This window comes from Xiphias gladius, chromosome 21, assembly GCF_016859285.1.
Source record: "Xiphias gladius isolate SHS-SW01 ecotype Sanya breed wild chromosome 21, ASM1685928v1, whole genome shotgun sequence".
Lineage (NCBI taxonomy): Eukaryota > Metazoa > Chordata > Actinopteri > Istiophoriformes > Xiphiidae > Xiphias > Xiphias gladius.
The window spans coordinates 11553043-11580985 of NC_053420.1; the positions used below are offsets into that span (position 1 = coordinate 11553043).

At 39.7% G+C, this 27943-nt stretch overlaps 1 protein-coding gene across 1 annotated transcript in view; it reads right to left on the minus strand.

The window, feature by feature from the left end:
* Nucleotides 1-4518: 4518 nt before the first annotated feature.
* Nucleotides 4519-27943, minus strand: part of LOC120783487 (guanine nucleotide-binding protein G(s) subunit alpha-like) — a 35843-nt gene continuing 12418 nt past the window's right edge. Inside the window, exons 6-13 of the mRNA XM_040116548.1 lie at nt 24017-24114; nt 11178-11232; nt 9949-10022; nt 9514-9572; nt 9083-9203; nt 6469-6599; nt 5875-5942; nt 4519-4705 (exon numbers count right to left, since the gene is read on the minus strand). Coding sequence (XP_039972482.1) covers nt 4559-4705; nt 5875-5942; nt 6469-6599; nt 9083-9203; nt 9514-9572; nt 9949-10022; nt 11178-11232; nt 24017-24114 — 753 coding nt within the window. The 3' untranslated portion in view covers nt 4519-4558. The remainder of the gene's footprint in view (nt 4706-5874; nt 5943-6468; nt 6600-9082; nt 9204-9513; nt 9573-9948; nt 10023-11177; nt 11233-24016; nt 24115-27943) is intronic.

Consider the following 27943-nt stretch of genomic DNA (forward strand, 5'->3'; position numbering starts at 1 on the left):
CACATATGTCTCTTATATTCAGGAGTCGCCGTACCCGTGGCTATGTAGTGTATTTGCAAGTTTAAATCAACAGAAAGTGGTGCAGGGAGTTTTCTACCCTTTTGACAGCACTTACAGTAAATGGCTTTAGCGGAAAGCATCGACCCAGTTACTCCTGGACACAGTGGGTGGTGCAATACTGTGCAGATTAACAAGCTGCAACAGGCCATTGTCAGCTGCAGTAGATTGTGAAACCTTTCTGTATCTTCTGATAACAGGTGTAGTCACACCTGAGCTTTCCAGAGGGGCTTGAACTTTCATCACACACTTCTCATTTCTCCATTCTTTGCATAGATGAGAATAACATAAGTCACTGTGAAGTGAAACAATAGTGCAACTCTTTGTGGGGCGTGACTGTCAGTCTGCACACGCTGTGACCCCGGAAGTGGCAGTGGATCGTGAATTAAAAGCTTCACCTCATAATCCTTTTTCCAACAAGGAAACAGATGGGGTATCAGCAAGATTTCCATGAATGTGAAATGAGCATGTGACATACCATTTGTCTCCTCTTGAATCTCGACAGTTAAGACTTCTCTGTACGGTCTATCTTTGCTGTATCCGGTAAATGCATACGAGTTCAATTTCTTTTAATCGGCCGAGGACGAGCTCCAATCTTCTCAGGCTTTTAACAGATCATGGCAGAGTTTGGATGTATTTTGAAAGTCAGTACATCAGGTTACTCCTTTTGCAATTCACTGTGTGTCATCAACAATAAGCTGGGCATTTAGAGGCCTGGCTGTCTAGCAGAAATTAGACTTTCATGTCCTTGAGCTCTTGAACACACCAGTCACATGTGAAATTGGACTTAGCTAATCTATGACTCCCTTGTACCTAAAAAAATTAAGCACCTATATCTGTGTACATATCTGTCTCTCAGTCTTTGTACAAAAGGTGAAGGAAAAATTAAACACATGGAAAAGCTACAAATACCGAAAACACTTGATGCCAAAATAGAAAAAATGCTAAATGGTTTTTCTAAAATGAAACTCACTTATTGCTGCAGCCTGTATGGCATGAAGGCGAACACAGGCGATGAGGTGTTGACATAAAAATAAACAGTGAATGTAATCTCTTCTCACATTATCACGGCTGTGGATCTGAGGTATTAAGCCACAGACGTATACCTGGAGACTCAAAGTGCCTTGAAAAGAGGTCAAAAAAGTATATACTACAATATATAAATGATAACATGTTCCCAGGGAAGCCTGTCGGTGTGTTTTGGGATATAGTTTGTAGAATATCAGGATGGTCTACAGCCTCATCTATACTTACTCTGTGGCCTTTTGCAAAGTCAAAGAGACAGGGAAAAGGCTGAAAACGTGCTTTTTTTTTTTCTTAATTCTTTGATTATTTCAACTCTTCTTGGCTGGTGTATTTAGTGTATCATGACCTGCAATACACATCTCGATTTTGCCTTTCAGACTAAAGGGAATAATAATTTATGAGTGTATAATCCTGAACAATCCAACTCTGAGAGACTTGAGAAATAAGGCTGTGGTGTCCTCTTCAAGCAAGGCCATGGCGGAGACAATATCTGTATCTCTGACAAAAATTTTCATGAATAAAATAGTCTGTTTCGGGAACAAGGCTCTGACGCCGGCTCTGGACATTTCAATGAAATACATTCCATGTAGTATGTAAAGTGAGTTGTGCAGGATGTGACTTTGGCAAAAGTTTCAAGGAAAAAACCATGACATTCCTCAAGACTGGTGGGTGTCATAAACACATTAGTTGCCAGTTTATTAGGTACGCCTAGCTATAACTAATCCAGCCTAATGCAACAGTCCTGCAATAAATCCCAATATAATATGCAATAAATCTTGTTTTACTGAGATGTCTGTCTAATATTTTGTCTACCCTCGCTGACATACAGTAAACAGGGTGGACACAATATAAGAATTGCTTCTCATTGAACATCACGACTGCCATGAAGGGAGGATTTATGGCAGGACTGCTGTATTAGACTGCATTAATTTTAGCTAGGTGTACCTAATAAACTGGCATCTGAGTGTATGTGATGTGGACCTCAGGTGAGAGGATCTAGTATACTGAGCCTAGGAATGAACCAAACACTAATACAACCATTTCTTCTTGTTTAAGCAAAAAGAATTTGGTTTATGTAGAAACAAGCAATGTTTTGCAATTGGATATTTCCCTCTCCTTCAAAAAGAGTTAAAGCTAAAATAAAAAAAGAAATTAATACCCATCCCACTGCACCCAGAGTTGCCACCTTCTGAAAATGTATGCAGATGTTACTGACAGAAAGCAAAGGAAAGCTGGGGGACAGCTCACAAGGGAGATAGATATAAGTGTACAGTACATATATATAAAATATAAAATCTGAAATATATTTTATATATATTAAATTGTGTTAGGGTTCAGTATCTTTCACTACACAGCATTAAGATGGTGTGTCTGATTATCTTTTTTTCTTCATTTTTTTCTTCAAATCCTATTATATAAACCAGAGGAGAGTCAAAGCAAAACAAATGAATCAACGAACAAACAAATGTGGGATAAAAATGGAAACTAAGCAACAGACGAAAGGCCTCCGCCCTGATCCGATGCCCCTCCCCCCCAGCCCCCAGCGGAGGGGTGAGCTAGCACGGACGAGGTGGGACAGACCCGTCCAGCTGTACAGCGCAGTGAAACATAACTTACATATTAGCTCATTTTTACACGTACAGTCGTGATCAAGGCACAGGGATCTTCTACAAGTTATTTTTTTCTTCAATAAAGTTGTACAAAATAATACATTTTACAGTCTGTACAAGAATAATAGTCCAGCAGTAAAATAAAGACAGACGTACTTAAAGCCGGGAGGGGGAGGAAGTGGGTCTGGGAGAGGTGAGAGAACAAGACGAAAGGTGAGGAGAGGGGGTATTGTGTGGAGGGGGAGGGGGCTGGTGAGGGCTGGAGCGTGTGTGTGTGTTAATGTGTGTGTGTTCTAAGGTAAAAATGTTGCATCCAGTCTTGTTAAGTCATTTCTTTCACTTCATGCTCTCCTTTCGCGTTGATTTTTTTTGTTATTAAATAAAATCTTTCCTTTATTTTCCAAATAGCAGCAGGGGCGGGGGGACCAGGATGTATATGTGTGTGTATATGTATTTTATATATATATATATATATACTTTATATACATACATACATACATATGCATATATGTATACATACATACATACATACATGTATACATACATACATACATACGCATACATACATACACATACATACACACACTTATTTTATATATATATGTATATATATACATATATATATACATATATATATATATACATATACATATACATGTACACACACACATACATACATACATACATACATATACATATATATATACATGTACACACACACATACATACACATATATGCGTGTGTGTGCGTGTGTTTGTTTGTCTGTAGGTAGGGGGGTTTAAATGGTGCACAAAGGCAGATCACACACACACTGTACACCAACACACAACATGGGGTAAAAACTAACAAAAACTTAAAAGTCGAATTGTGTTATTACAGGAATATATAATATTTATATTTATATATATACATATTTATATACACACATATATAAATATCTATATATATATATAGCTTGGATTTTTTGCACTGCATGAAGTTCACTGGTATGCATGAATTTATGCATTGTATGGTATTTTTTGTTTTTTTTTTCTGTTTTTGTTATTTTCTGCCATCCCTCCTCCACTGGTTTCTTGAAGAGCAGGTCATGTGAGCCGTTTGGTCTTATGTTCAAGTCACGCTCACGTCCACAGGCAGCTGTTAGTCAATTAGTCCGTCCTCGGGCACAAAAAAAGCTCACAGCCCTCCTCTGTATCTGTTTGCCACCCTCCATGTCCATCTTTCTCGTCTTCACTTCCTCCTGGTTTGTCTTCAGCACGTGGTGAGTAAACTACCTCTCTCTCAGGATGCATCATCTGATCCAGCCTCTGCCGACTGTTAAAAGGGTCTGTGTGTGTGTATGACTGTGATATGGGACATTAAAACCTATCTAAGCATTCTGAATGTCTTATGCTGTAGTGTGTGTGTACCTGCGAGTGTGTGTGTTCATATATCTGAGAGAGAGAAAGAGAGCTAAAAGGAGGGATAGACTGCACTGAGGGATTCCAGTCCTTACTGGGTCAAAGTGTAGCTGAGTACAGCAATCAGTCCTGGCTAATAGTTGATGAAACTGTTGTCGGTGTATCCTTAACTGTGTTTTCTTTAAAAAAAAAAAAAAGAAAGAAAAAAAAAAAAGTCTTTTCACTGTTCTGTTTTTCTGAAATTGTTTTACCGAGAGTAGTTGTATCGGGGTGGGTGGGGGGGGGTAGGGGGGCAGGCGGTCAGTTGCTCGCTTGTTCGCTCAGTTGTTTGGTGAAATTGGTGGAGGTGGAGGAGGTGATTGGCTAACTGGTCACGGGTGGGGGCTTGGGTGGGGGAGGGGTGAGGTGGGGGTGGGGTGGGGGTAGTTAGGTAGGTAAATAAGTAGACCGGACACCGCTGCCCATCACAAGAGCTCGTACTGCCGTAGGTGCATCCTCTGTATGATGTCGCGACAGTCGTTGAAGACGCGGCGGATGTTTTCTGTGTCAACCGCGCAGGTGAAGTGGGGGTAACAGTAATGCCGTCCGTCCCCGCTGGCTGTGCTGATCCTCTGGAGAGGACACAGAAGTAAAGACAAGTTAGTGTTATAGGACAGTGATTCCCAACCTTTCTAGTCGGATGTGCCCCCACAGCCCTGTCAGATGAACTCGTGTCATGTTACAAATGTGTTGTTTTTAAATGGATCTTAAACTGGACGGTCAGGTTTGCATCCGTACAACTACCACTTGGTGTCCATCACTTTTAAGTCACTACAGTATTTCATCCATTCATCCATTACTATTAACTAACTTTTTCAACTGTTTATCCATTACCTTCACCTGTCCACTTTTAGCTAATTACTGAGATTTCTTTGCTCGCTTGCTTGTTTTCACACACTGTTAATCGCAAGATGTAGTGTCCAGGTGTTACAGCTGGATGTATTTTTCCCAATCATACTCTAATTTTTATTTTATAAAATTAGTCATCTTGTCATGTACCCCATGAAAATTGCAGGAGGACCCGCTGGGGTACACATGATGTCATTTACACACTGTAACAGTAAGTGGAAAGTAGAGTGGCCACCTGCAAGATTCCCGGTTGGATTTTTGGTGACATCTCTGGCACTGAGCTGTCACTGGTGCGATTTTGCACGGCACGTCCAGGAAAACATTTATTAGCCAGACTGTGATCTCACTGTGATGTCTTTTACTTTGGATTTTCTGTTAACCGCTTTTGTGGACTTAATACACACTGATTCCTTAGAACATGTGTAAAAGCTTACAAGTACACAGCTCATGAATTGCCCCGCAGTTATACTTTCAATTAGTAACTTAGTTGGCGAAATGAAATGCTGTTGACAGTTAAGGTACAATCTTCATTTACTGTGTGCTGTTGATATATATATATATATATATATATATATATATTTAAATTGACTCTAGATTCAGTCTTTTATTGGTGAAACTTCATCCAACTCATCTTAACTAATGTTATAACAAAATAAAGACGGGACAACCCTTTTCTAAAGAGTCAAACAGAGGACAGAAATGTAGTGGAATGAGAGCCAAATAAGTCAATGGCTAAACAGTCCTATGAGGACGAAATTAATAAAACAATAAATGTCACATTAGGTCTTTATTTAGCACAAACTATGCTACACTGTTCTGTGGACTAGACAAGCTAAATTATAAAAATATGAAATATACAAGGAAACTGATAAAATTCTAACTTCGTACATACCAGAAACTCATCCCGAATGAAGTACTTTGCCCTTGTGACACGGGGATCCTCACCTGGCTCTGGTATTGCTGTTGGAGAAGAAGAAATCTGGTCACATTTAAATCACTTTAGCACCGTGCCATTAAAACAGTCTGCAGCATCGCTTATAATAACTCATTACTTTTATCTTGGAAAACAGGAACATCACCACAACAAAAGAAACAAACAGACACACAAGCAGTCGGACAACCAGAGAGGTTGTAAATAAGGTTGTGCTTTAGTCAGATTAACTAAAACATTTTATTTGAAGGTAAAACCAAACCTGAGAATGCCCAAATGGCTGTAATAATTCCTCAGTGTACAGGAAAACTACAGCAGTAATGCTAAATCAAACCAGAATTATCCTTTAAGACGACTGTATAAGTCTAAGTTTCCTGTGTTTCTAGGCTAAATGCTTTTTAATCCTCAGCCTATTTTTAACAGGACTGTTGAGTTTTGACTAAATGTGGCTCATCATCTACACTGAATCATCTGAATCTGGGCCTTACTCCTAGAGAAAAATGGATTTGTGTGCTACGTATTGGACACACACAGATACCAGTGTCAACCTCTCACCATCATCAGGTGTAGTGTAGCGTGCAAACTCCGGGAAATACTCTTCAATTTTAGATTTCCCTGCCAAAACCTTCTCAGCGAGCAGGTCCTGTTTGTTCAGGAAGAGGATTACCGAAATGGTCCGTAGCCACCTGTGGAGGGAAATGAAGAACAAGTTCAGCGCCAGATTTCTTTGGACTTTAGGACCCACAAAAGTTACACGTCTGTTGTTGGAAAGTCCCCGTGTTTCAAGGCGCATTATGTTTTCATAGGCTTTGGCTGAAGACCAATAAGGTCTTAAACATAAAGAGGCCATAAACAGTCCATATGCTCTCACAGAGAGAGAAGTGGCAAGGAAGGAGTCCGATCAGTGTCTCCTCCAACTGAACGTGCACCCTGAGCAGGGACATTTTATTCATTCTCCTTTCAGAAAAAAAATGACGAAAACATTATCAAAGTGTACACAATTGCTCCCCTCCCCAACCCTGTTCACACGCAGTCGTTTTTTAAAGTGTCCCTCATATTTTGTCTTTTAGAGGTGAACTTTTCATAAATTGCACTGAAGTGGTGCAGTGGTGCTAAGGCTGCATTTAAAAGAGTACTCCACTGATTTAGCACTGCACTCCTATAACACTGCTGGACTCACAATGGACAGTTTCAGAAAAAAAAAGGGAGGGATCACAATCGACACAGCAGCAACAGGTATCGTCTTTTTTATTCCAGACATTCTTCTTCCTTGTCAAAAGCTGGTGCCTACATTCCCCACAATGACACTCGATCACTGACAGTTCGGTTGGAGATTCAGGTGTGTCATGCTAGTAGCGGCTAATGTAGCCGAGGCAGCAGCGGTGACAAGTGGGGTCTGGAAAGCTCACTTCTCTCTAACTACACACTCGAAGATTCTGTTGTTTTCAAACTTGTAGTCTTCAGTCCCAAATGACGTTGACTCAAGTGACATCATTTGAGGCAGCTTATCAGATTTCACTCCAGAAGCTGAGTAAACAGACTTTGATGTGTAACAGTGGAGTTCCTTTAAACTGAACAGAAATGTCTCCCTCTGTGTGTAAAGAAATTTACTGTTTAAATATTATCTAAACAGGGAAAAATGAACAGCCGTGAAAAGATCTTGTTTGTACAAAAAAAGGCAGCGAGGCATTAAATACTTAATTGACTATATTAAAAACAGAATATAGGATAAAAAACTAATTTTTAAAGAATTAGAAAAGTGGCATGAATAAAAAAATTACAAATTAGTTTTTCCTGATAATTTAAGAATCAAACAGATTAATTCAAAAGTGGTTGGTTTATCATTGTATCTGAGGGCAGATCACATTCTTCCCATTAGCTAGTGAGTGCTAATAAAGTTACAGCAGGTTATGTTACTGTAAAAGTCAAATGTATGCTTTGTGTTGTACTACAAGGCTTAAATTCTAATTGATGGTTTATCCACACTCAATAAAATACCATTCTAATTTCTTTTATCAGCACGGCATGTTTATTAGGGTGCTACTTATTTGTGTTTGAGACGCAAATCATTGATTATATAACATGTATTGGGATTTACCCGAACCTGTTAATTAAATTGTTTCCTACGACAGATTTTTGAAAAACGATGCTAAAGTTTTGGTGCAAACTGTGAAAGGCAAAACTTCAGTTTTCGTTGGGGGGGGGCCAAAAATTTTGCTGGGGGGCCAGATTTGGCCAATGGGTCACCGTTTGCCTAGCACTGGTGTAAGGCAACCTTAGCTGTGCTCACCACATGTTGTCATACTGACATCAGAAAATCAACTTGGGTTTGTCATAAACAAGGATACCAAATGCTGAAGTGACAATGGTCAGTGTTCGTAAAAAAACATACAAAAATCAACACACACCACTGACAGGGTTCCCAGCGAAGACCACGTGTCCCACAGAGAAGTAACTTTTACTAACTGACCAACAGGGTTATTACAGTGCATCTGAGTGGAAGCTGTCATTAATGAGGTCTTATCATCGTAACTATCGAGTGCACGGGCATAAGAATTAGAAACCATGAAAGGTTTTTCTGAATACTGATCCAAAGCCCAAACCATTTTCCGCTCAAAATAAGTAAATAAGCAGTGATACATTCTCTGCTGTAGAGCACGTACCGCTGGACACTGGGAACGTTCCTGTACATTCAGTAGCAGTCACAGACCGTATGCAGGAGTATGAGTTTGTGTATCGATGGGGTAATGTTTACGAGTACAAATTGTCATCGTAGCATCGTGGCCAGAACATAAAGAGCGAAAACACGGCCTAATCATTTTTATCATCGGATAAACTTTTTCTTCTTTGGTAACCACAGGGTTACAGGACACAGGCTGGTGCTGTACGTTTGTTAAAAATTTATAGTAAATGTAGGGTAGCATTGTAAGCACATTTGTTTTTGTATGGAGGTACTCTTGTCCGCTGTGTGCATTTTTTTTGTGTGTCTATTTTTCAAAAGAGCCTCATTTTCACCCCTTTTGTCTCCCTGCGTTGAACAGAATGTGACAGAAATCAACATTTAAAAAAAATTAAACACAATAATGGAGGAAGAAAAGTACAACTTGTTTGATATTTTATTATTACAAAATCCAGAAACAAAAACTCGTCTGGACTTCAGGATGCTGACCTGTTGTTCCAGATGTTCTTGAAAAGGTTGAGGGCTTCCTGTAGTCTGTTGGTCTGATTGTCTTCTCTGATCACCATGTTGTAGCTGCTACTCGCCACCACAAAGATGATAGCTGTCACATCTGTAACACACACACGTGCACGTGCACATGCACACACACACACACACACACACACACACACACACACACACACACACACACACACACACACACACACACACACACACACACACACACACACACACACACAAAAACAGAAGAGTTTTAACACAGCAACAACAGACAAAACAATCAGAAAACTAATATACATGTACCCATTCTTACCGTGGAATTTCAAGATACAAATGCATCTGACAAAACTACAAACAAATGATTTATTTTTCAGTAATTCATAGAATAATTAAAGCCGTCCAAGTTACAAACTCCATACCGTTAAAACACTGGATCCATTTTCTGCGTTCATCCCTCTGACCTCCAACATCGAACATACTGCAAGAAAGAGGAAGTTTAAACTTTAATTTACACCGAAAAACCAGAGTTAGGACTTGATAGAGTGAAACAGTTCACAGGGATGTAGACGGTGTATACTGAAGAGGGACAAGGCTGTCTCAGTCTAGTGAAAAGTTAAACATTTTGGGGGAAACATACATGATTATATGAGGTTTATTATGATCCATTATAAAATCTGTTTGTCAGTCAAATTACAGTAATTTCTTTGGATGTGATGCTAGAAGACTGTGTGTTTAAAATCTTTTTAAACTGTGGATAATTTCTTATACTGGAAAATTAAGTGTGAAAGTTGTATTTTGCCCTTTTGTGGACTGTTTATCTTAAAATAAGTGAGGTAAAACTTATCTTAACTCACTGGAAATTGACTTTGTCTATTTGAAACCTTGTCTCGAAGATCCCAGATGTCAGTACTCTGCATCTCAACAGGTCCTGAAAAACAGGAGGAGGAACAGAGGAGTGTAAGTTTAGGAAACACAACAGAAACCAAATGTGATTAACAGGTGAAATTAAATCTCTATAGACCAAGCATGCTGTAATTCAGGTCACAGTCAAAAAAATAATTAAAGATGTAATATCAACTAAATACTTGCATCATGTTGAATATTACAGTTTATTACATTACATTAACTGGCAACTATGTTGATAATCGACTATTCGTTTAAGTCATTTTTCAAGCGAAAAAGCCAAACGCTGCCTAGTTCCAGCCTCTCAGTTGTGATGAGTTGCTGCTTTTCTTCCTCCTGTTTGACAGAAAACTGAATAGTTTTGAATTCTGAGCTGCTGAATGGACAAAGTGATCATCACTTTTTGGCCTTCACAAAACTGCGACTGGCATTTTTCACCATTTTCTGACATTTTACTGGCCAAACAAGTAATCAAAAAAATACTTACTTTTCATTATCTCTTTACTGAAGTCCCCATATTTGGCATTTATAAGGATTTATGTGTGTTATGAGGTTATAACACATTATAATGTGATGTATAATGTACCGCATTTGTCAACAATTACGACTTCTCCTATGAAGGCATGTTTTATATTTTTACCTGCACTTATGGTTGTCAACAGGAGGAGTTATAGATGTTGAAAAACACATTAATAACCACACAAATAAATTATAGTTTGTCAGAACCCATTTATTGAATGTTTATATACTGTGTATTAATGCTGGATAGGGGGACTTAAAAGTAAAGGCTTACATCTTTTTAATTATCAATTAATCTGTCATTTATTGTTTTCAATTAATTGATTTATTGTTTAGTCAACACAATGCGAGACAATTGTGAAAAATGAAACTGAAAACAAACAGCTTGTTTTGTCTGACTTACAGTTCAAAACTACGTAGTTTAATTTATGATATAAAACAGAAAGAAGCACCAGAGAAGCTGGAAACAGAGAGTGTTTAGTATTTTTACTTAATAAGTGACAAATTGACTTTAATTGTTTTTTTTTAAATCTATCCTACTAAACAATTTAAAAGGTTATTGTTACAACACTACAGAGCCCAGATGTAGGCAGAAATGTGTGAATGATACAGAGCGCTTCAGCACAACACGCCGCAGGTGTTTGTGTGGTGCACCTCTCACCTGATCGGTGGGTGTGTAGTCATTCTGCCTGACCACGTCAATCCTGTCTAAGAAGCTGCAAAAAGAACAGAAAAATACAGCCGGTTAGACCTCAGCTGCTGTCCAACACATACTTAATAACAGCATAATAAGCACGATAAAAAGAGCGATTTATGATATACTCACAATAACACAGTAAAACACATCTATTTCTACCTGCCATGTTTAGTAATTAAACCAGCTATAAAAACAGCTACCACACTGATTAATCTACAGTATAATGCTGTGTTAATGTTGGTGGTGAAAACAGAACACACACACACACACACACACACACACACACACACACACACACACACACACACACACACACACACACACACACACACACACACGACAGTGCATCCCGATGCATTAGAGAAAGCTGAGGATGACGGCGGTCCCTGACTGGGCACCAGGGGGCGTGTGTTTTAATTCACAGTGAGATCTGAGGCAGCCAGTCTGAGTCACCAGCAGCCGTTTGCTCTGTCAGACTGGAGAAGCCTCGTCAATGGAGCTGCTGTAGTAGAACTTGCACAGGAGGAGAAGTGCGTGCGCGCGCGTGCGTGTGTGCGCGTGCACACATCTGTCAGCAGTGGCAGTGTGTATGTGCGTGGGTGGGTATGCAGGCCTACGGTGCCTTCAGATTAGCAGAGCGCCTACACAAACGCATGTTAATTGTTCCGTCGGACTGGCCTACATTACTGCTACTGCTTTTCAGGGTGTGTGAGTTGCCCTGATGTTTTCATGATGACTGTATCAGGGTCACCTGCTGGAGGCATGTGCTGCAACAAGTCAGTGCTCAAAACAGGCCCCAAAGAAAGACTACAGATACTTTTCCATGAGCATCAGTCGGGGGAAACAAGAAAAAATTTCTCGTCTGTGTCACAGGCTGAAGAAGTTTGAGAAGAGAAAATAAAACCAAATGACGAATCATCCCTCCTCATTCATGTGGGCGGCTGTATTGCTAAACATGTAAACGCAGAACGAATGTGAGCTGCTTCGCAGGCCTTTCACACGCACGCACGCACGCACAATGAGGAGACATAGGTTTAAACATCCCAGCTGTCCTGACACTACTTTCAGATGCAGAGAAGAAACATCATGTAGGAAGAAGAACAGGAGTGGTTCTGTGCCAGCAGTGGAAAAAGGAGTGGTGCTACACAGGGAGGAATTTGGTGATTATCTTTACGCTACAGCGGCAGCTATCATATGTGTCCCACTGGCCTGCATCGATCAGGCCCGAGCGCTGCAGGTTTTCTCACAACAGTTCCTCTTAAGGCCGAAGCAAAAGCACACTAGCAGTGAAGGAATCATCCGCTGCAGCCACATCTGCGAGCGCACTGGTAAGAAACTAACTAATTTTTTGTCTGCAGCAGATGATAAAGTTCCCTAACTCATGAGGATCTGTACCAATCACCACGCAACTATCATTTGAATTATCCAATCACTGATCCGCTCCTGTCCTTAAACATTTGCACAGAAAACGCCTGCAGAAGAGCCTGTTAAAGCCACTGCTTTTGCCTCATGTGCGTCAAATTCAGCTCAATTCAGTTGACTCGAATACTTTCACAGGTCCCCCAACATTTGCCATAGGAAACCCCAAGATACTGAGATTGTGAAGTGAAAGCACAGTTTGAATGTTATATATTTACTTGCCTCACCTATTTGAAAAATCTGCTTTCTGATCTGTAGATTTAAAAGCCACTGGTTGAGTCATTTGTGTAAATATCGGCTGATTACAACCAGTGCCAGATCAAACGCAGCCTCCACCAAAAAAAAAAAAAAAAAAAACAAACAAAGAAAAAACCAAAAACTTCTCAGCGCTCTCCTGTATTTTTAGGATAGAGCACTTCAGAGCAATGGGTCCCAACCCGGGGGTCAGGAGCCCCACTATGGGCTGCAAGATATATCTGAGGGGACTGCAACACGATTAGCAGAAAAACATTTCTACTATACAATATGTATAATATTTATGTTAATTTTTTCTAGAAGTTTTAGAATTTTTTTCCTTGTGAATTAATAATAATCTTACCCCTTCAAAAATTATTCATATAATGTAAGGACAACGTATATAGGCAGATCCCACTAATTCCACTAATTTTCTGGGGAAAGCCACGTAAGGTTTCAGAAGCTTAAAAGGTTGGGAACCACTGTTGTAGTGCGGTGTCTGGGTACCTGCTACAGCGGGTGCTAACATAGACAAGGGCACAAATTTCCCCCCCGTTTGATACCTGCGCGGCCGCCTGTTTTGACCGATCGCCTGCCCGCCGTTCTTACATCTAGGAAGGCAAGGCGCTTTGCTAGTAGCTGCCTCTCGGGGCTAAGGTATGTAACCCCCTCTGAGATAACTAGGAATGTGGCAGGCAGGGGTGAAATGTGACAGGAGGGCTGCAGGTAACACACTGAGAAGAACAAGGGGCTGGGTCTGCAGAAGGTACAGTGCTGGACAGACAGACTGCAAGACAGAGAGAGAGGAAAGAGACACTGAGTCAGGGAAGAGGAGACAGCGTCAGTATGAGACTGAAAGAGAAACAGAGGAGGGACAAACAGTTCGGGGAACAAAGAGATGCCCCTGTGCATATCTCCACACAAATGCACACTGGCACAGATATTCATTTAAAAAGCAAAAAAAAACACACACACACGGAGGCAATTAAGCGGCCAACCAGTCTGATACCATCAGCTCTCTGCAGCGGCCGAGTGGCTCAGCTGTTCCCACACCACAGCGCCGCTGCTGTGCCAGCAGACCCAGAGCCCTCAGCGGACAACTGTTCAGCCACGCTGCCTGTCTCTGCCTCGTGTCCGCAGCTCAGACCCCGTGAGAGACTAACTTCATCCCCGCGCAATATCCCCATGCTCAGCTCCAAAACAAATACATAAATTCATTAACCAACAATAATCTGAATGTGACAGAATTTAGAAGCCATAGCGCCAATAATGACAGCGCTAACATGGCTGCCACCGACATCTGCCGAGGCCAAACTCTTGTTTATCTACAGCTCTGGTCTGAGGCGTCGGCACGCAGGCACCCAGGACAAGCACACTGCTCAATTTTTAGCAGTTCCCTCTATTAATAGGAGAAGTGCCAATAATAACTGTGCCTAGTAAGTTGAACTAAATAATAGTGGCTGCCCCAGTAACAGAGAGGTCTGCGGTGTTATGTATAACCTGGCAGGGTTATTCTGGGGTAGCAGACAGGCTGACTTAAACTCTGGAAATATACACAGAACACTTGTCTGGTGATTGAAAATAACCCAGTATTTACACGAAATGATAAAGGGCTTGTCTAAAAACATTTTGTTGCATTTTTACTTTGGTTTGCAGGTTCAAGAATTGTCGGAAGCATCAGAGTAGGAAAAAACAAACAAGTAACACATTATATGATTCTTTAAAAATGTATTAGATTTCTTTTAAATCTAGGGTTTTTTTTTACATTTCGGTAATTTACAAGAAACACGTCAATTTGGCCTTTACTAAAAATTTCAAAAAGGAATTCTAAAAAATATGGAAGCTACAAAAACTACTTTTACAATTTTTCTTCTTCATCTTCCTGTTATTTGCTATGATCTCTCGAGCCCCTTCCCAGAACAGAATGATCTTCCAGCACTTCCACAAACACCTGACATATTTCAGCTGAAGAAGATGTTGTACTGAAAAATTGGTCTACAGCTCAGCAGCGACAGTAGCGTATAAGTAAATCAAACTGAGATCTTCACGTGCTGGGAAGGACATAAGAGGCTACGGCATCAGCAGCGGCGTACCGGCCCCACAAAGCTGATAATACTCCCATAATGCATTCATCTGGTTAAAGTGGCAGTATTAGGACAAAGGATTACCCAGATTATCAGCTAGTATACATATTACGGTCGACACGGGATTCGGCTACTCAGTGCTACACGCTTACAGCTGGACTGGAAAATATGCTGAATTATTAGCTTCATTTACTGACATTAAAAAAAAACAAGTAATTTAATATTAACTTTGTGTGAAAATATTAAAATTGTTTGGCCAGACAGGCAATTATCATTAAACAAGCAATTAACTGTGACAACAAAGCAAACAACATTCATTTTTTTTAAGTATTTTTTTTTTTTGACATGTAAATAATAATCAGGGTTTATGGTTCGATGTGATACAAACGCACAACATCTGGGGTCATTCGCCCTGCTTCCGAGCAGCTCTGTTGAACGGCCGTGTGACACACACACACACACACACACACACACACACACACACACACACACACACACACACACACACACACACACAAAAGCTGGCTGGCAGGATTAAATCCCCAAAAAGTGCCTCTTTCCACATCTGTCCAAGTCCATTTATGTCTACCAGGTTTTCAGAAGTTCAACAAGCAATTTTTTTTTAATCACCAAATTTATCTCCTCCCTTTTGAAAGGAGATAAAACAGCGTCTTTTACACTAGTTAAGAAAACAAATTGCAAACTGGCAGTTAAGCATAAAAAAAGTAAAAAAGTTCCTGTTACGTAAATAAACGTAGGCAACAGGTAGGAGTGTTAAAAATAGAAGCACAAAATATAGTATCCCCTTAGATATTTCTGTGAGAAATCACCATTAAATTAAAAAGTTTACTATTTATGTTAATAATACTTATATTTAATTAATAAGGATACTTAACATGGGGTTCAAATGTGGGCAGATATCATATTTATTTAATTCTGATCTGACATTTGTAGAGACTGTGTCACAAAACATACATTTAAAAAAAAAAACCTAAAAAAATGCCATAAAAGAACTGCTTTTACTTTAAATCTTTAAGTTCACATGGCATCAAACTGTATCATTAAGCTAGAAACTTGAGAAACTGGAAAATTCAAAGCAAATTCCAGTTTTAAGCACTGCAAAACCAGAGAGCAAACACTGACTTTTTAAAGCACTTTAATTTGTCACGTCAGGATACTGAAATCAATCTGTGCAGGAGAGAAAAGCTCGAGCTTCACGAGCCTCCGAAACACCGAGTCCAGTCAGAAAATGGTCTTGGCGCTTCCTCAAAAGGGGGAAAAGATCGCGCACGGCCCACCGAGCGGAGCGATTACTGCTTCTTTGTATGTTCACACTGCGAGCCAAGCCAACCAAAGGCTTCACCAGCCGATCCTTAATCAAACACATGCACGCACACACACGCGCGCACACACACACACACACGCGCGCACACACACACACACACACACACACAGCACGTCCAGAGAGAGAGAGAAGGAGAGAGAGAGGAAGAAGAGGAAAGAAAAGAGAGAGAAGGCTGTGTCTGACATTACAGCGCTGCTCCAAAAATAGCTCCCTGGCGCCCTGGCCTCCAGCTTGGTTGTCATGGCGACAGAACCACAGGCGCTATAAATAGACAATCGGCTCCAAATCTTGTGCGACTGGAGTGAGGCCAGAGAGAGGGAGAGACAGACAGGGATAGAAAAGACAAGGAGAGGAAGAAAGAAAGAAAGAGAGAGAGAGAGAGAGAGAGAGAATGACAGACAGAAAAGAAAAGAAAGAAAGAATGATAGAAGGGGGGAGAGAAACAGAGAGAGCAACAAAGAGACACAGAGAAAGAAATGCAGGGAATGGAGTGGGTTAGAGACAGAGCGGAGGAAGAAGTGCGAGAAAGAAAAAAGGAACAAAGAACGAATTAAAGACGTTAAGAATCAACAAAAGAACACAAGAGGAAAAGAAAAGGGAAAAAAAAGTAAACAAATTAAGAATCAAAGATTTAACAGAAGAAAAGTCAGTAAGAAAGAATGAAAGAGACAGACAAGAGACAGGAAAAACAAGAGACAAAAAGAAATAAAAGAACACCAAACAGAAAAGAAACAAAAAAAAGAACAGACTGAGAAAGTCAAGAATCAATGAATAGATGCAAGACCAGGAGGAAAGTCATAAAGAAATAAAGAAAAGAAAAAGGGCAAAGAAAAAATAAAAAAATAAAAACAAATAGCTAGAACATAGAAGAATAGTTTCTTTCTTTATGTTTATATCTTAAGTAAAAAAAGGACAAAATAACTTAAGCATTTAAGAATGAACCAAAATTACAAAACCAAGAGAAAGAAGAGAAAGAAAGAAAACTGAATGACGGAGACTAAAAGAGACAGAAAGATTTAAGAATTAACAAAAAAAAAAAGAGAAAGAAGAAATTGAAGAAGGAAAAAAAGACAACCTCAAATGAAAGAACAGACCAGCCAAGATAGAAAGGAAAGAAAGAACAAAAGAAAGAAAATGAAAAAAAGAAAAGTAAACCTCATACTGGGAACACTGGCCTGTCGAACAGCAGCTGAACATTGGGAGCAGCACAATCACTGAACACACACAACATTCAGAAATTCACAATACAGTGAGACGGCGGCGGCAGCAGCAGCAGCAGCAAAGGTTCCCACAGACGTCTCCAGATGAGCTCGACTTACACACTTGAAAAAGTACCTGACTCATGCTACACATCAGCACGGCGAGAGCATGTGTAACATCTGCTGCTTGCACACACCTGCACAGTTTTCAAACACATCTAAACATAATCAGAATATAACCCCAACAAGCAAAGACACTACCGACCAGATGGAAGGAAGTTTAATACCTGTTTCATGATCAAACCAGTGGGGACAATAAAACCTACAACTATCTATTAAGTACATGACTTTATTGACAATTATATCACATTTTTGTCCGAGCTTCTCGGCTGTATATGACAATAATTCTGAATAATATGATTAATCCGTTAACGTGACCTGGACCCCGATAAGTGGCAGTAAACTGATGGATAGATAGCCCAATTTAAAAAAAAAAAAAAAAAAAAATTGGTTAATTTGAGTTTTTCCTTAAATGGACATCTGCATACTATGAGCTGACAAACTCCTTGTCTACTGTGGCTAGCAGAAATAATAATAGTAATAATTAAAAAATTAACAGTAACATGTAACAGGCAAGAAAAAAATATTCAATACCTTTGTGAATGAAATGCTTTGAATGACTTTTTAACACATTCTAAGGACTTTTTCGAGGGAAATAACGCTTTTTAAGACTTTTCAAACCTGCAAATGCCCTGCTTTAACAACTCTGGGTGTATTATTGCACAGTGTTGGAAATCAATGAACAGAACTGCTTTGTTCAATATTGAAATTTTTATATTATTTTGGCGTCAATGTGACGAAGTCCTTTGAGTTCTCAGGTATGTGCTGGATGACCCAAAAACACAGTCTTTTCTGGTTATTTTATCCATAAACAGTACCCATAAAGTCCAGAAACCTTACTTTAACACAAGATACGTCAATATTGTGATTTAAAATACAAGGAAAAAAGATTTTATCCCACCTCTGATCCAATTTTTTAAGCACTTAAACACTGCAATAACTGATTTTTTGGCCACTTGGGGAAGCAGAAACAAGCTACGAACTCGACACTGATATATCATCACTTTTAAAAAGTTGATGTTAGCAAACAGCTGCTTATTTACTCAACCAGCAAACACAGAGCGACATCATAGTTCATTTAGAGGCTACCTGGTGAATGTAAGTCAAATATTCCCTTTACGGGGTTTACGGGACAGCAGACATTTTACTCCTCATGCAGCCCCAACTGAACCACTGACGACAAGTAACCACAACATACACAGGACGTTTGGCGCAGACGTACACGTTTGCTGAGAAGAAGGCGCAAACGCAAGGATCGACCTCGGGATTTTAAGAATCGCCATCGGATCATTCACATAAAAAAAAATCGCGATTAATGGGGAAAATCGTTTTTGTATTTATGTTTTTTTTTGCCAGCCCTATAAACTAATAGAGTGTGTCACTGTGCGCTGCCATTTCTAAAGCATACCAAAGACAGACAGTTCAAAGGGTGAAAAGGACAAGTTGCATGTGAACAGGGTCCTTTCATACAAGCCTTTGTTCAGTGTCACAACCGGGCAGAAATGTCTCATGAGTTCCTTTTGGGCCATGTGTTTGCATTTGCTTTCTTTTTCATGCCACATTCCACTCACAAATATCTTTCCTCTTCTCATTTATAGGAATAGTCGGGCATTTTTGGGAAGTGCACCTGTTGGCTTTTTTTGCAGAGAGATAGATGGGAAGGTTGATGCCGCTCTCATGTTTGTACAGTGAATACGAATACGAATAAAATAAATGCTACAGCCAGCAGCCGCCTAGCTCAGCTTAGCTTAGCACAAAGACTGAAAACGGGGGGGAACAGTGAGCCTGGCTGTGTCTGAAGGTAACAAAATCTGCCTACCAAGCAACTCTTACGCTAAAAAATTAACACGTTATATCTTGTTTCTTTAATTCTTACAAAAGTGTTAGGGGATTACGTGCCAGGCTATGTTTTGATATAACATATCTTAAGGACAGATTCATTCAGCAGTTTTATTTATTACATTCCTTAATGCTAAATATGCACTAACAAATTCTTAAATGCATTTCTGGAAATCCTGATTATCCCAACTACGACTCTGCAGTATGTCCTCATTTGTAAAATAGTCATTTGGTAGTGCATTTAATCACTGAATGAAAAATGATCAGGGATATTAAATTTACAAAAAGAAAAATCTTCAATGTGTAGATGTTTTTAAGATGATTTTTGAAGTGACGTGTTGCAGATGATTCCTTGTAAGGAAAGATTTCTCCTCGGGATCTCGGAGGTGATTTACAAATGGGAGGAATGCGTGAATGTTTCAGAACCTCTGTATGGATGAATCATCTCCGAAACCTGACAAACAGGCCTCGTCTTCTGGGACGAGACACACCACTTTGCCTCTGTCCTGTTAGGGGGTCACGGTCACATTGTTTGGGCCTAGCATGCGGATCGCCTACAGTTACAGCGACCTAACCAACACTATCTGAACTCAACACATCCACATGTAAATCAAGGACAACAACGTCCTCACAAACAAACACCGTAAAAAGGCGCCAGGTAGCGTTGATAAAAACCAGCATCAACAACAACAAAAAAACATCACACAGGAGCAAAAAAGACCCTCAGGGAAGCTTCAGTGACTTCCTTCTTGTCAGTGTCAACAAAGCATCACTGCCCTGTCAACTTTTTTCTATTTTTTTCCCCCCCACATGACTCAGATGATATTATTCATTTTTTTTAAAAACAGAGAGGCAGAGGGGCCTTTTGGGTGGCCCTGACTTTCCCCGCGCTGATCGAGGGTTGACATTTTCATTTAATGCTAACAACCTTCATCAATAATGCTGAAGTTGCCTCTCTCCTAACACACTCGCTCATTCTTTCTCCTTCTGCAGCCTGCCTGGGTTAAAAATAGCTCTCCCCTCTCTCTTTCTCTGCTTCTCCGTTTACATAAGCACACAGAGGGGGGAGGGGAGCACTTCCGGTCTGGCCACCCAGCCCAGCATCTGATCCATAACACTGGGGCTGCTGGGTGTGGGAGAGAGGAGGGGAGAGGAGAGGAGAGGAGAGGAGAGGTCCCGCAATGCAGGGAAGCCCTCTCTTTCTCTATTTCAATCTGTCTCGTCAGTCCTTTTCTCTTTTTCACTCGTTCTGTCTCTCCATTAGCTTGCAACTCTGCCTGTCCACAATCGCCTTTCTTACAAAGAAGGTTTTTCATGATCATCCTACAGAGAGCCTCAACTGATCCCCACCCCCTCCCCCAGTTGCTGCACACCACACACGGTAAGCAACAAACACCTGTGGCCACGCGTGCAATGTAAGTTACAAGGACACACATAAAGTCAGTAGTGTGACTACGGTTACTTTATTTACTCAAGTAAAGAGCTGCAACGATCAATTATTTTCACCATCGATTAATCTGACGATTATTTTCATCATTAATTGAGGAACATTTGGTTTATGCAATGTCAGAAAATACCCCCCCAAAAAATCTCACAACCACATTTCCCTGAAGCCCTGTTTTGTCCATCTAACAGCGAAAAACTGGAAAATATTCTGTTTACAATCATATAAGATAGGAGCTGCAACGACTAGTCAATTCATACATTATTCAATCGACAAAAAAAAATCAATCTGCAACTATTTTTATAATCAATTAATAAATTCGATTATTTTTCAAGCAAAAATTCCAAACATTCGTTGGTTAAAGCATCTCAAATGTGAAGATTTGCTGCTTTTTTTTTTTTTTTTGCCATTTCTGATTGTAAACTGAGTATTTTTGCATTTTCGACTGTTTCAGTCTGCAATTTGAACGCATCATCTTGGGCTTTGGGAAGTTATAGCGGGCACCTTTCACTATTTTCTGACGCTTTACAGTCAAACCGATTAATCAAGAAAATATTTGGCGGAAAAAAAATCGATAACGAAGATTATGGTTAGCCGTAGCCCTGCGTGGGATAAAGAAAAGCAGCTCACAATACAGAAGTCGAAACTAGAAGCATGAAAAATGATGAAACGACCAATGGATTTTTAAAATAGTTGTTGATTTTTTTTCTGTCGATCAACTCATTAGTTAATTTTATGATTGTAGCTCTACTGAAGTATTGTACTTAAGTACAATTTTGAGTTACTTTACATGAGTATTTCTACTCTATGCTATTTTGTACTTCAACCACCATACATTTCAGAGAAAAATATTATAATTTTTTTTCCGCTACGTAGTTTTCAAGTTAAGATTTTAAAGAAAAAAAAAACACATGGTAATCTTATCTTGTAGGCCTTACGTTAGAGCTCAACCCCTAGGTTGGGAAACACTTAACTACCGAACTTTAAATAAAGTGGAGCTAAAAAGATTAACCGATTAATCGATGAGTTGATCGACAAAAATATAATGGTAACTACTCTGATATCCAATCCTTTCAGTCATTCACAGCACATTCTCAGGTTGCAGCTTCTCATATGGCAGGATATGCTGCTTCTCTTTGCCATGGATGATACTACAGTGAATATCTTTGGGTTTTGGAGTTTTGATTGGACAAAAGACATAACAAGATGTGGACTCGGGCTCTAAAAAGTCTCAAAAAAAAATCTTTGAAATTTCTTAGACTGAACAATTAATCGAAAAAAATAGACGGCAGATTCATCGATAATGAAAATAAATGTCATAAAGTAGTTAAACCTGCCTCCACCTTGACCAGCTGTAAGGGTAAAATTATGAACTGATACATCAGTATTAACACTGGTAATGTAAGTACCGCATAAAGTCACATATAACAAGACAGACCCCCTCACACATGCATGTCGACCCACCAGCACATACTGTACACAGACACACAGGTACACATGGAAGAGAGTCAGCGAGCCTCCACCCTCCAAGAGCCCTGGCTTCATGTGACCAATGCATGCCTTACAACGAAGGCAGGCCTGACTGAGATCGAAAGGCGGATAGGAAAAAAAATACCGGAAAGAGAGAAAGAAAGAAAGAAAGAAAGTGTTTGGAACAGAAGGAGGAGAGCCAGGCAGAGGAAGGTCAGGAAGCGGAGGGTCTGGGGGAAAAAAAATTAAATGTCTCAGCGTGTGCAACAAATAATTTCGATCCGCAAAACATCATTAACAAAAACGTTCAGGAGTCAGTGGCGCTAGGACGCGATCACACCAACCATGAGGTCAGTGTCTGAGTTGTTTAGCAAGACCGCTAACTAACCTGCAGCCCAATAGAACAAGGCTACACATGAAAGTGCTACTTTTGCCACTGCTCAATACACAGCAGGGCATCTTCAAACGAGCAACACTAAATCTTAAAAGGGCAAATCTGGTGGTAATCTACATTGTTCTTAAAGTCGCTAATTCCCAATAAAATAGCAAAACAAACACGAACAGTAAACTGCTCCTGCTAACAAGTATCGTCTGTGTAGCCACGGCCTGATACACTTGTTCCTCTGTGCCACAGACCTCCATTGTTTAAGAGTCCGCAGCCATGCTAGAGGCTCTGTGAGGCTGTACGTAGGCACAGCGCTGCTTTGAGCTTAATGGTAATGTCATGATGTTAACGTGCTCACAATGACAATGCTAACATGCTGATGTTAAGCAGGCTTGATGTCCACCACCTTAGCTTAGAGTGTGCTAACGTTTGATAGTTAGCACTAAATGACAAAGTGCAGCTGATACACTTGAGTAAACCAAAGTATCGGACAGTTTGACATTGTGACCCGATGATGGCGCTAGATGAAAAGGGGATCACCGAAGTTACTACAATTCATTCTCTGCGGACCGAGAGTGTCTGGCGCAAATTTAGCGGCAATCCGTCAAATATCTGTGGAGATATTTCAGTCTGGACCAAAAGTAGCGTACAGACCGGCTTCGCCCAAACCAAAGGCTGAAAGTATTCCCCAACAAAAGTTATTCGTGTTTTAGCAATGTTTTCTAAAACAGCTGAACGCTGTAGTTTTTGGGAAAAATATTGAAGCCTTTTCAAAAATTTTAACTATATTTTTCATGACTGTTTTGCAGCTTTACGCCTTCAGTGCGAACGGGTGGCGCGGGCCTTAGTGCCACAGGGCGGGGAAGTCGAAAAGTATCGAGACAGACGAACGTATTGTCCGTTCTGGTGTTTCCAAGGGGATTCGTTGACAATAAAGACAAATAGTGAATATCGCCAGCTTTATCTTGTAAATAGTAACGCATGCTTTATCCCTCATTTGAACATTTGATGAACCAAACTAGAGACAGATTGTGATGTTCCTGTCTAGGTATCGCAGTGTTCACTGTCACCTTATGAACCCTCTGGTCCTCGCACTCACATAAACCACATGGCTAAACACCCAAACACCCCACAGTTTGCACACTGAATGGTGTGTTGTGTGTGTGTGTGTGTGTGTGTGTGTGTGTGTGTGTGTGTGTGTGAGCTTGTGTAGGAATATGTTTAATTCCAAGTGCATGTATAGAGGTGAACAAATGAGGCTTACTACTGTGCACAGTCGATGAGCTGATACTCGTTGGACCTTTCCCAGCAGGCCCGCACACCCTCGTCTTGCCAGAGGATCTTTGCATGGTCATAAAACTCCTGGAAAGAGAAAGAGGGATCTGTATCAACAACATACCAATACCTACAAATAACTGCAAGTCAGGCTCTTGTTCTGGCTCGGAAATGAAGATGTGATATCACAAGAAGAGGCAGACAAAAAGCACGGAGCATGTGTGAGTAAAACGGGAGTCTTTATTAGAAATAGCTGGTGATGAGTCTGAATGTGCAATCCTAAAAATTTCCTGGGCTTTCCAAAGAAGAGAAGATCCATTAGTCAACCAACAGAAAATGAATCAGTAAACTATTCTGATAATTAAATAATCGTTTGTGTGTCTTTTTTTTAAGCAACAAATGACAGCTTCTCATATGTGAGTATTTGATGCTTTTCTTTATTATACATAACAAACTCGATATATTTGGGTTTTAAACTGTTGATTGGACATGTTATAGACAAATCAATTAACCGATGAACCGAGAAAACAATCAACAGATTAATCGACAATGAAAATAATCGTTGCAGCCTTAAAAGAGAAGAGGTGGGAAGAGAAGAGAAATACTGTTGGAAAAAGCTTTTCATAATCAGACCTAAAATACACCACATGCAGCGAGCAACAAATGATCCACTGCAGACAATAGTGGATGGTAATACATGAAAAAAACTGGGTCTAGTTGGTATCTCTGGACAGGCTCGCCTCCCTGGCTTACAACCGTATTTCTCGTCTGGGTCTCGATGGGTGAAAACGCTACAGGACAGATGGAAGGAGTCAGTGATAAGTCCGGCTCGGAGAGGAGCAGCAGATGAGAGGACTCTGACAGAGGCAGGAAACAGAACAGTTCACCGAGTTCATGAAGAAGTGGAGAGCTTTGTACTGACACAAGGCTTGGCTGTCACTACGCCGAGGCCTATCTCCTCGCTACAATCTTCAGTCGGTCGCATACAATGCGGTCAGGCACAAATAAGCCATTATGAGCCGGGGAGATAAACTGTATACTCTTAAAAATACTTCATTCCGCTGAGAGTAAGCGGGATTTAGCAATGAGCAGCATGTCAGTGAGGGATATGGACACATGAATGGGACGGGGTGACCCTTCCGTGTGTAACAACAGGCGCTGTTTGCCATTATCCACAACACAATGCTGTCAAACAGGAGCGACGCTGATACATCGTTAAGCGCCGTCATTTCCTCAGAGCAGCTGCCCGTAATAAGCAATAGAAATGACTGCATGCAAAGCGCAATCAGGAGGAGCCAGTTCCACCTCTCTTCATGTTTCTGTGCGAGGTAACGTAACACGCAAGTTGATGCCCTCAGTAAAATAATTCGTTTTCATGTGCGTTTCCCTTTGTTATGTGTTCATCTCTCGCCGATTTTCAGCCAGAATATGAGCTAAGACAGATTCTAGGCAGGCGGCCGCAAAGAGCACTGAACAGAAAAAGTTTTCCAGGGGTTAATTTACAGACTCAAGGGAGGAGGAAGCATAGAAGAACGAGGTTTCAGTGTTCATCGAGTTGAATTTAAGACTTATTAACACCACTTAGGATGCAATTTAATGCCCGTTTCATGATCATACTGTCCCAAGTATGACAGAGATCAATGAAAACCAATAGGGGCGACTAAGCCTCTTTACCAAGTGCATGAATTTATTGACATTTATGTCACTTTTTTTCCCCAGTATTTCCCAGTAGAACGTAACAATTTGAGCTGAGATGATTAGTCAATTAATCTATTAGTTGACAGACAGAAAATTAATCAGGAACTATTCTAATAATCGATTATTCATTGTTTAAGCAAACATGACAAACGTCGTGATAATTTTTTGCTTTTTCTTGTCTTACATTATCATAAATTGATTGTTTGGGGATTTTTGGACTGTTGGTCATACAAAACAAGACATTTAATGACATTAAATTGGGTTCTGGGAAATTGTGAATTTTTTTTATTTTTACTGTTTTCCAGTGCTGTATAGACCAAACGATTAATCGGTCCTGAAAATAATCATTAGCTGCAGCCCTTATGACAGTAATTCCTAATAATATCACTAATTGACCATTTACCTGGACCTTGATAAGCAGCAGAAAATGGATGGATGAACGAATGGATGGATAGTTTAACCAATTAAAAATATAACTAATTAATTTAAGGTCCATATATGAGTTTTTATATAAGATCAGAGGTAAAAACTGTACTGGGGACTCTCCTGCCAGTTTTTGCTAAAATCACACGTTAACATTTTATAACTAATGTTATGGCTGACAGCAGGCTAGAAAAAAATATCTAAGACTTTTTAAAATGAAAAAGACTTAAAAACTTTTTAAAACCTTCAAGACCTGCAGATAACCTGGAGAACCAGACTGCAGAAAATAGGAAAAAGACTTTGTCACATTATGTGACAACCTTTATGTTTCGTACAGAAACAATTCGCTGACTAATCGATTGGGAGAAAATTAATCAGCAACATTTTTAATAATCAGTTTCATAATAAATGTATTATATCGTCATGTATTTGTGGCTTCTGAACTGCTGATCAGACAAAAAACAAACAATTTCTGGTCGCCACCCCGGGTTCGAGGAGTTCTATTTTAAACAGTTTCTCACATTTAGTAGACTAAACAATTAATCAGATGCAAAACATAAATAGCTGCAGCTCTAGTCATATTTAACAGTAGCTATTTAATAACCACAAAGCAGCAAGAAAAATAATTGAATTTAATTTAAATGATCAGTTCATCAACACAGTTGTCGACTGCCAACATGAAAAAATAAAAATAGTAGGGAGATACAGAGTGAAAATAAGCTGTGGCTTTTATTAGAAATAAAAAAAAAAAAAAAGTTTCACACATGACCTTAAAGAGTGACAAACCTTCTGTAATTAACTAATCAGCCAAGCAAATAAAATCAACTCGTACTTCCGTGTGTAACCAAAGACTCGCTTGTGATTTTTGTTTTTTCTATTTTAAGGTAGAGAGAATAATAAAGTGCCAGAGTCACCACACAATAATAAAGAAACACACAGCAGGTCATGAATTTTCAACTTCAGGCTTTTCCATCTGTTTCTCTTCGTCACCGCTTCAATTTAAGAATAAATGTTTTTCCATCATGAAGTTAATTCATAGCTACGTGTAAAATTCAGAGTGTGACCAAATAAAAAAAAAATGTCATGACACCTCTTATAGTAGTTTTGTAGTTTTTTTTTTGTTTTTTTGTTTTTTTTTACTATTGTTGTTGTTTTTTTTTGTTGTTTTTTAATGGGAATAGATCTGAGAAGGTGGCCTGACCACAGCCGTACTTTGCAATCCAGTGTGAGACGCCCTTGCATGCATGATTTATTTTTAATCAAATTCCATTTATAGAATTAGGTTGGTGAAAAGGTATTCTGAGCAATCTACCAGGTGACATACCAGAGGTGTTATTTCAATACTGTACATTACTCTGGGCTGTTGGGTTTTTGTAGCGGTTAAAACCTGGATTCACAGACGGAGGATCCTCCAATAAAATCCGTCAATTTCTTGCTCTTTGTAAAAAATCTCTTACATATTTTTGTGTTGTTTAAAAGTAAGGTGACACTGATGCAAAATGCCAAATTAGTATCAGCCCTAATACTGACCTTATTAAGCGGATCATGTATCAGCCATGACAAACTTTGGATAACAAAAAAATAAAAAAATAAAAAAAACAATCCAGTTTTTCAGATTAAAGTTGAAAGGTAACGCTTTACTTTATTAATCCCATAGTTTCTTACCGCATAGTTTCCTAAAAATAAGCAGGTATTTAGCGTTTAATTAGGATAAGGATATTTCCACAAAAGGTCGACGCAATTTAGTACTAATTATAGGAGAAAACGGAGAAAGTGTTAATTGCTACATTTACCT